The following is a 9,993-nucleotide window of genomic DNA, read 5'->3' as shown; positions in this document are numbered from 1 at the left end:
CTGGGTTTTTCCATTTAGGGCATGTGGAGATTCTTTGTCCTACGTGAGAGTCATTTAAGTGAGTGGGTCAGCACCACTCTGGTGGCCCCGTCTTGAGCAGTGTCATGAGCAGAATGCTGCACCGGTCAGTGAAATGATCTGCTCACCAGGCTGTTCTCCTGGAACGAAGGATTGATTAAGGGACCCCAGCACACCTCCATAGGCATGAATTCTAGAGTAGCTTGGGGCATCTGGTCAACCACCCCATGCAAGAATGATCTGAAAAGGGACACCTGGGTGGCTCAGTTGGTTAAGCGTCTGCCTTCAGCTCAGGTCATGTTCCCAGGGTCCCGGAATCAAGCCCTCCACTGGGCTCCCTGCTCTGAGGGGAGCTTGCTTCTCCCTCTCCCTCTGACTGCCGCTCCCCCTGCTTGTGCTCTGCCAAATCAATCAATCAATCAATCTTAAAAAAAAAATAATAACCTGAGGAGAAGGGAACAAGGCCCACATGGGCCTTGTTGATGACACTGTTGGTCATGGCAGGTCCCAGCACTGGAAGATTTAGAAACTTTCTGGCAAGGTACTTCAAAGTGTCAGCTACTCTGGGGCATGGCCAAGGGCATCTCCTTGCCTGGTTCTAAGGAAAGTCATGGAAAACGCAAACCCAAAAGATACTTCCAAGGAGACATGACACTAGTATCCCATACCGAGGTTGGAGTGCAGGCAGTATAGGGCTGCTCTAGGGAAGGGCTGCTTTCTGGAGGCAAGGAATTGAGTGAAGTGAGAGGGAGGGATCCCTCACCTGCGTTCTGCTTGCTGGTTGCTCTGAATTCCCGCTCAGTGTGCATAAAACGGGCTTGGGCCTGCTCACCAGCACTTGGCCATCGAAACCCAATAGAGCAGTTAACCCTAAAAAAGTTTGCTACCTCCTCCCTTGCCCTGACAGAAGCATCCGGGGCCATGGTCAGGGGCCACTTGCCACATTGGAGATAGAAATGCTGTTTTTCCTCCCATATTTTATATAGATATTTTCAACTTCCAACATTCACAGCCAAGCTTTCCACACCTCCTCTTCCTGGTTGCTCTGGTAGACCCCTGGACACACATCATGAAATAGTCTCCCTCCATATTCTTCGATGGCTCAGATCCCCAAAGGGCCCCCTTTGCCATGCTCCACATTCCAAATCGACAGCTCAGCCCCAGGCCTCTTCACGTCATCGAACTCCTTACCTACCATTCTAGTCCTGAGCCTGACTCTCCCACCTTCCTCTTGGTACCCCGCCCTGGCTCTCATACTCTGACCCACCTTGACATTGAGCCCAGGCCCACTATATCCCATCCCAACTCCTTCTTAGCTTAGATTCCCTTGCTTATTTGTTGTCCGTCTCCCTAATTAGAACATAATTTCGAAGATGATTGACACTTTCTCTGTCCTGGTCGCCTCTGAGTCATTGGAATTTAGCACAGTGGCTGACACATCCTTGTTAAAAGAATGGCCAGATGATTGAGTCATGTTTACATTTAAGGAATTGCAAGGTGCATCTTTTTCCCTATAGTTTAAACATATACCCATTGCATTAAAAAAAAAAAAAGTCCCTGTCTATTAATTCAATCATCTGTGTCACTCATGGGGCTGTTTCTAATTCTTCCGATTGGTTTTTCTATGGGCTGTACTTTCCTGCCTCTATGAATGCTTGGTAATTTTTTTACTGGGTGTCACTTCTACATTGCTAGGGGTTAGATTTTTTTTTGTTCATTTATTTTTTAAAAAAGATTTATTTATTTGAGAGAGGGAGTGACCATGGGGAGGAGCAGAGCGAGATGGAGAGAAAAAATTTAGCAGACACCTCACTGAGCGTGGAGCCTGATGTGGGGGCTTGATCTCACAACTCTGAGATCGTGACTTGAGCTAAAACCAAGAGTCAGACATTTAATTGACTGTGCCATGCAGGAGTCCCTCCTTTAAATATTTTTGAGTGTTGTTTGGAAACTCACTGAAAACAGTTTGCCTCTCTTGAGGCTTGCTTTTTAGATTTTATTAGGCAGGACTGGAAGAGCTTTGATCTACGGCTAATTTGGTCCCACGTGCATGGCACACCTTTATGGGATTTCTGTTCAATGACTCTTTTGTGAGAAGGTTTCTCCACAGTGGCTGTTGGGAGCACGAACTATTCCCAAGCTTGTGTTATTTCTGGAAGTTGTTCCACTTGCTCCTTTTCTGGTGATTCTTTCCCCAGCACTGAGTGATTTCCTCCCCCACATGCACGGCCCAGCTGTGAGCTGAAGACCTGAGAGTAAGCTCTGAAGATCTTCGGAGTCAGTCCGCTCTCTCTCTCTCTGCAGCTCGCTCATCCCTTGCCCCTCACCTTGCCAATGGAAGTCACCTTGGCCTCCCTGGACCCCTGGTACCAGTTCCTCGACTCAGGAAACCACTAGGCGCCCCCTGGTGGCCTTTTCCTGGACTGAGGCCCAAGCCCTATGGGCCGTTAAGTTCCACCATCTTGGGCTCACCTCTCTCACTTGTTTCCCTTCCCTTGGGGTCCATGTCCTGTAACTGACTTTTTCCATTGTTTTATACATTTTGTCTAGTCTTCAGTTATTTCAAGCAGGAGGGTAAGTCAGGTCCCTGTTGCTCTATCATGGCCATGATAGTGGTGTCCTGCTTTTTTATACACAGCTTACTCTCAGGTGCAACTCTCAAGTCCTTACTCTCAGTAGGCAGCATGGAAAGAAACAGTGAACTCTGAGAAATCCTGCGTCTAGCCATATATCGATTCTGGTTTTTGATATCTGTGTCTGTTAGCCATTGCTACAGTTGATGCTCCATAACATATCACCCTAAGTCTCAGTGCCTTATGTCAACAAGTGTTTATTCTCCTGATAGTGGGGTGTTTGGGTCAGCTGGGGTTCAGCTGATCTGGGCTAGGCTTGACCAGGAAGCCCTGCTCCAAGCTATGGGTCAGCTGGGCTTGGCTCCAGTATGTAGGCTGGGCTCGGATCTGCTCTCCAGATGTTCTGGGATGGAAGCTGAAGGGGCAGCACCTATTCCGGGCATGTTCTTCTCAAGACAGATCCCTGGAGTACAGAGAGGCAAGCCTGAGCACGCAAGACTTGAATCATGCATGTCTGCTATTATCCCATGGACGAAGGCAAGTCACAGGACCAAGCCCAGATTTAAGGGGTAGGAAAGTAGACCCCACTGCCGTGAGGCCATGGCAAAGCTTTGAACGTGTAATTTTATTATAGGGGGAAAAGTCTTAAGACTGGCTATTCGATCTACCACAGTTTCTCTATCTACTTCCTAAAAATCCCTTTTAGTAAGATCTGGGCAAGCCTTCCTCCTAGCATCACAGCCGCCTTCCTCCTCACATCTCCTATTAAGTGAACAGCAGAGCAAATTGAATTCTAGTAGGGACAGGGCTAGAGTCACTGGCCAGGCTGCTTTTCAGAAGACGGTTTGGAAAGCTCCACAGTTTGGCCTGGGGTGAACTCAGGCCTGGACAGTCTTTCCAGAGCCTTGCATCCATTTCTCCCCTTTCAGAGGCCAGTGAATTTTGGAGAAGATGCACTGTGGCCACGCCTGTGTCCATGTCCAAGGGCCAGCTTCCATCGGGAGGGGAAATTTGGAGAGAAGCTCCCTCTCTAGGGGCTGCATATGCTTTGTATATGACTCCCCGCAGGACGCCATGACCCAGCTGTCTGTTTTTCTTTCTTCTTCATTTCCTCCCTTGTCTTTGTGGGTTCACACCCTGCGTGGGGCCATACCACACATCTCTGTCAATAGGCCTTTGGATCCCGGAGATAAGTTCTCAGCAGGAGATCTAAAGTCAATAGACTCTAACCAGCTCTAGAGGGTGGCAGGCCCTCAGGTGTGCTAGGTACACTGAGGCTGTCTCTGCGGGGCTCTGGCCAACACCATGCTGCCCTCCGCGCTCTTGAGAGTGTGCGTGTTTGCTACGTGTCTGCCCTGTGGCCTCGGGGAGGATTTGAGGATCAGGCTGCAAGGGCTCTATGTGATCTTCCCGGGTTCTATAGACTTTACGGAGGACTTACTATGTGCCACAGAACCATGAGGGCCGGAAGTTGACCAGGGAGACTGGACTCTGCCTCAATGGGCCTTGGTCGCAGAGCCAGAGTAAAGGCATGGGACAGATGTGAGCCTGAGAAATAGGAGGTCTGGGCTCTGACTCTGCTGCTCATTAATTGAAGGAGTATTTATTTGGTTCCAGCTTGTCCTGGGCACACGGCAGTGAGCAAGATACACAGGTCCCTGTTGTCATGGAGCATTTAGTCTTGGGGGGATAGGGGGAGTGGCAGGCCATAAAGAAATAAGCAAATAGAGAAAGATGATATGTCACATAGTGATGGGCAAAATGAAACGGAGAAACGGTGGTGGCTCCTGTCAGGGGGTCAGGGAAAGCCCCCCAAAGAGGGGACACTTGCCGCTAACTAGCCCTTAGAAGCCAGCCCCTCCGCTCTGTTTCAGGTTTCTAATGTTATCAATGAGGGTATGGATTAGAGGGGCTCTATGGGTGACCTGGCTCTGAACTGTCATCATCAGCTTCTCCTGCGTGATCCTTTTACCCAGTCTGGGCAAGGGGAGAAAATAAGCCACTTACATGTATTTTCTCTCTGCCCTCTCTCCGGGGTGGCAGGTCTTGTATTCACAGGACAGAGACAGTGGGGGTGGTAGACAGACACTTTTATTCATTTTGCTTCATCGCAGGTGCCATTCCTCTCCCGACTCCACACCCCTCCCCACCTACAGTTGACTTGGGACCTTGCTGCCGCTGTCCAGACGCAGGCCAGGTGGCGATTCTCCAAGGGCCTCTTGTATCCTGCAGCCAGGCTCTGGAGTGCTGGAAAGGCTCACGGAGGCAAGCCCCCAGCAGCTCTGTTTCCCTGGTGGGAGCGGGAGGTTTCAGCCCAAATCCTACAGAGCCCCAAGTGGTTGGGTGAGGGTGTGAGGCCCTAGCTGCCCATACCGCCCCTTCCCAAGCTCTCTGCAGAGCTCTCGGGAGCTGTCTCCTGCTCTCGGGGTGCAGTGATGTCCTTGGACCCTATTGGGTGGCTCTCTGGAGATACGGCTGATTCAGGCACTGCCTATGGTCACCCGGGCCATGAGGGTGATGGTAGAAGTTTGGTTTGGGAGATCAGGACTGGTCATCAAGATGCTTTGTATTCTGCTATGTTGTATTCTGCTGCCTGGCTTGCCCTAGCCATTCCTGGGCTCGTACAGCTGGCTGGTAGGTAGCTTTCTCCCCTATTCTACCAGCATGAGCTTCTCCTGCCACTACATTCTGATGGTACTATTTCATAATGTCCCAGGTTTATAATCGACCATGGGAAGCATCACTACGAGAGTGAGTAGAAGCCCCTGTCCCGCCCCTAGCATCCTGGCAGTATCTCCAGCACCCACAGCAAGGACAGCACCCTAAGCCCTAGCCCCAGGCTCACTGGGGGCCTCCAGGACAACATCCTTAAGGAAACACAGCCCCTTCTATTGGAGCCAAAATCTAGAAGCTCTCAGCAGCCCGCAGATCACATCCGAAGCCAGGGTGAGTGAGAAAAGGCGCCTTCCTTCATCCGTACTCTGTTCCTGCAGCTGGACACCTACTGGAAACCTAAAAGGAGACGGGATGTTCTCGGTTAGGCTGTGTATCGGGGCACCAGTTTCTCTGCAGATGGAAGGGCAAGTAGCATGGGGAGGAGGCTGTAGGTCACTTCGCTTGGCTCTGGGGTGGTGTGCCTCCCAGTGCCCCGACTCCCAGGGGCTGTCTTTATCCCCCCAGCTCTGCAGGATGACACCTCCTTTGTCCTCTGCAAAAGCTTAATCTCCCTGAGCCAGGACCAGTACTCAAAGCCCACAGTTTTCACAGACACCCCTGCTCGATTCTCCAAAAGAGTCTCTTTTTGCTTTTGACTCCTGATGCTCATTTTATTCAGGGTGGCTCTTTCTGACCACACAGCTGGACACGGAGAAGGGTTCTCTGGGCTAAGAGCCAGGGCCCCTGAATCGTAGCCAGGACAGTCCCCAACCCGTGGTGTGGCTGGGCAAATCATGTTCATTCTCTGGGCCTCCTTCTGAGTATCCAGATTGACGGAGCAGGTGAGGTCCCCGGAAGAAGCAAACTAGCTAGCATGGCTCCTTGCTTCTCAAAGTGTCCATCAGCAGCACTGGCATCCCCAGGAAGTTTGTTAAGAAGTGCGGAATCTCGGCCCCCAGCCCAGACTTCCGGGATCAGGACCTACCTTTTAACAAAACCCTTAGATTTCCCGGCATAGTAACACGTGAGAAGAAATGGTGTGAGTGACAAGCAGTTAATTTATTTAAAGTTTGGCTATCTTAATAGGCCAGAGGGCTTGGGAAGAGAGTGTTTCAAACAGTTGCAGGGGGCAGAGAGCTTGAAGGCAGCAGCCTTCTGAGTGTGCCCACAGGGACCTGGCCTGGCGGCGGCCGGGGGCACAGAGTATAGGGCGGGCACGGTCTGTCTGACATTGCAGAGGACCACCAGGTCATTCTCAGTGACACACTGAATGTGGCAGGTGATGGGGAGGAAGAGGTTGAAAACAAGTCAAGGCAATGGGCTCTTGGTCTTTCAGATCTAATTCTGAGTGCAAGACCCCAGGCTGTTTAATGAAATAGAGCTGGTCCTTAGCTTTCAGACATTCCTCGCTGTTCTGACTGAATCTTAGGGCAGGAAGGAAGACCAGGCACCCCAGGGCATCTGAAGGGATGCATTCCAGGCACTCTGGACCCTTGGTTCCCAGCTCTGCTGCACATTGGAAACCCATGCCCAGGGCATGGGGCAGGGGTGGGGGGGGGACAGGTAGTACCCATGAGGAGCCAGGGCTGAAGCCCACTGTCTTTGGCTCTCTAGTCCAAGGAGGTGAGGGCAGGTACTGGGGCTCAGCAGGCACGTGGGTCTGGCCTTTCCTCGGCAGCCTGGGCCAGGATGCGTCAGCACTGCCGATGGAAAGGGGCCTAGGGTCTGAGCCAGCTCCCACCCCAGACACTGGCCTGCTGTGGTGACTGGGGCAGGGACGGGGCTGGGGTGGAGCGCCACAGAGCAGGGCTCAGAGGGCCCCTCAGACACAGAGCTCCACCCCAGATAAAAGGTGCCCTTTCTTGATTTGATGAGCCCCGGGAAGTGGGGGAGCTGTCAGTCTGTGCTGGGGTTTCTTGACTGTAGGATCCCAGACGGGAGGGTATTGCCGCAGAGAAACCATGGACAGGAAATCACCCCTTACCGTGTGGGGCCAGTTCTCACCACCAAGGCCAGTTTCCCCACTAACGGCTCCCTGGTGCTTGGCTGCTTAGAGGGGACTTTTATGGACGTTATCTCAGGAGGGGCTGGCCACCCAGATGGAGGCAGAATCTGAACTTGATAGATGTGCGAGGGGGCCGGGGGAGGTGACGTGCCCAAGGTCACACAGGGCTGAGGGCTTCAAGGAGCCCTGCCTTTGGGCCTCCTCCCTCACTCAGTTCTAGGTTCTCTCCATTTTACTGGGCCGGATCCAGCACAGAGGAGAGCTGGAGGGTTTCTCTGGCTGGGGATGGAGGAGTCAGGGGAGGGGGCAGGAGGCTCTGAGGCCTTTGGCAGAGCCTCTTCCTGGCACCAGCCAGAGAAAAGGGCACAGTGGTCATGGGGGTCACACCAAGGTTCCTGTCCATATGCAAAAAGTTCCAAACTTTTTGCAGGGATTAAGGAAGATTTTTTTTTTTTTTAAAGCACTCTAGAAAGGGGTTAATCTCATTTTCTCAGATTTTAAAGCCATGCTCGGAAGTTAGAAACAGCAGATTTGACACTATGGATGACAGATGCCCCATAGGGGGGATATATACCTGTCCACACGTGCCCCTGGCAGGGATTTAAACGTTCCACAGCTTTTCCATGAATCCTAAATCAACTAGATTCATCCTGGCCCTTGGTGGAGTGCGAGAGCCGGCGGGCGAGGCGTACGTTAAATCACCTTTTCTGGGCTCCTGCTCCCAGGCTGATAGTCACAAATTCCCCATAACGAGCACTGCTGAAGAAGCCCAGACGGACAGTGCCGCTAAATTAAGAGCAGAGGGAGCCCAGGGCAGGGGAGAGGGAAGTGTTTGCTTTGGCTGGGGAAGGTGCCTGCGGCCGGCCTGCATGTTTGCCTGACGGGGAGGCCTGATAAGGGGGCTGCGTGGAGAGTGCTGCCTGCTGGGTCCTGGCCATCTGCTGCTGGGCCGTGAGGCCGCACCTGCTGGACCGCTCCTGATGGCCCTTTGGCCCTGACCTGGAGGAACGGGGATCCCCGTCACCCTTCTTCAACTTCCTTTGCAGCCTTATGGTCACTAAATTTTTTTTTCCCTTAAGAATAAAAATTGAACCCTTGAACTTCTGTTTTGATGAATAACTTCCAGGCCGTTATTTGTTTGGAGAACAAAGCTCCCCAGTGCGGGGAGGGTGGGGGCCGAGAGACTGACACCAGGCCGCAGAGCAGCTTTTCAAGACAGTGTGGCCCGGTGGAGAGCGTGTAGAAAAGTGGGGTTGTCCTGGCTCTGCCATGCAACCGCTGTGTGCCTCAGTTTCCCCATCTGCCAAAAGAGGGTTTGGACTCTTGGCTCGGTACATGAAGAGGGCTCCGCCTTTCAGCCCAGCTTTCTGTACCATCTGGGCACTGTGTACGTAGCAGGACGGCATCCTCACATAGGCCTTGGGTTAATGCCTTTCCTTCTCGGGGAGGGCTGGAAAGGGCGTCTTTATTATCCAGGCAAAAGCTCAGTAAGCATAACTTAACAATGTTGCTATGTGTTGGCTTCCCGAGAGGATGAATGATGGTTGGTCTACACATTTGCACCAGGTGAGGGGAGCGTCCGAGCTCCGAATGCCAACCGCAGCTCCACTTAAACACCGGCTGCCACGCCCTTCCCAGAAGAGTTTCCCTGTAGGTCTGGTCCTTGTTCCTACTTCACCCACCTCCTTTCTCCTGCTGGCCCATTCTTCTCAGCACGAGTACACGGCTGCACAACCACTGCTTCTCCTTGGCCCCAGCTCTGGGCTGCTCCTCCTCCCAGCTCAGCCCCTGGGACAGCTGGCCCCATTCCCCATATCCACTCCTGCTCCTTTCTTTTCTTAACCACAACCATGGGCCGTTCCTCCTCCTGGTCCCCTGCCTACAGGGAAGGTGTCCTCGGCCACCGTGACAGGTGGAGTGGCCGGTGGGCAGCGTCCCATCTGTGCTTCCTCAATCTCCAGCAACCCTGGGCTCTACTGGCCCTTCTCCCCTGGACCACGTTCTCCTGCAGGCCTGCCTGAGGCCACGCTCACTCCACCGCTGGCCCTTCTCCCACGCTGGCCGAACGTTCTCTGTAGCTATGGCTGGATCTTCCCGCTCACCTCCAAACCTCAGATTGCCCAGTGGTCTGAGCTAGACATTAGAATAACCCTATTTCTCTCTTCCACAGGGATTTCACTCAGGATGTGGTGCTACACTCCACCCAGACTCGTGTTCAGAGTCCTACTTACCTCCTGTGGGGTCTCACAGGGCTTCTGAAACTTTGAATGGGCCAACTGGAACTTTGAATGCCCCCAACAACTTCCCTCTGGCGTCCACCCTTGCCCGCCTTTCTGCCAGTTGACATTCCTGTCCTGTTAGCTGCTCAGAGCAGGTGCCCACCGGCCCTTCTGGCTCTCCTCTCCTTCACACTCACGGCCGACCTGCTGCTGGGGTCAAGCTGCCCTCACCCCTTGCCTGGACCTCCCCAGAATCTGGAAACTGCTATTCCTGGGCCTCTACGGTCTCTGCTGTACACAGTGGCTGGAGTGAGCTTGCCAAAGCCCCAGTCAGACCACACCACACCATGGCTTAAATTCTTCAGGGAGCTCTCAGGACACCTGGAATAGAAGCCAAGCCCCTTACCCTTGCCCACAAGCCTGTGAGCTGTCTCCTGCCCTCTCGCTCAGCACCTCAAATGATCTTATGTCATTGTTGGTGTCCTTTCTTTTTTCAACAAGGAAATGGAGGAGAGAAGGCAAG

At 52.8% G+C, this 9,993-nt stretch overlaps 1 protein-coding gene across 1 annotated transcript in view; it reads right to left on the bottom strand.

Annotated features, from left to right (window-relative positions):
- Positions 1-4,666: 4,666 nt before the first annotated feature.
- Positions 4,667-9,993, bottom strand: part of LOC111147698 (kinesin family member 6) — a 458,201-nt gene continuing 452,874 nt past the window's right edge. The window contains exon 22 of the mRNA XM_022503930.1: positions 4,667-5,603. Coding sequence (XP_022359638.1) covers positions 5,593-5,603 — 11 coding nt within the window. The 3' untranslated portion in view covers positions 4,667-5,592. The remainder of the gene's footprint in view (positions 5,604-9,993) is intronic.

This window comes from Enhydra lutris, unplaced genomic scaffold, assembly GCF_002288905.1.
Source record: "Enhydra lutris kenyoni isolate GAN:26980312 unplaced genomic scaffold, ASM228890v2 scaffoldscaffold17, whole genome shotgun sequence".
NCBI classification, from domain to species: Eukaryota; Metazoa; Chordata; class Mammalia; order Carnivora; family Mustelidae; genus Enhydra; species Enhydra lutris.
The sequence above is the reverse complement of the archived record's forward strand: the minus strand, read 5'-3'. Positions and strand labels throughout refer to the sequence as shown.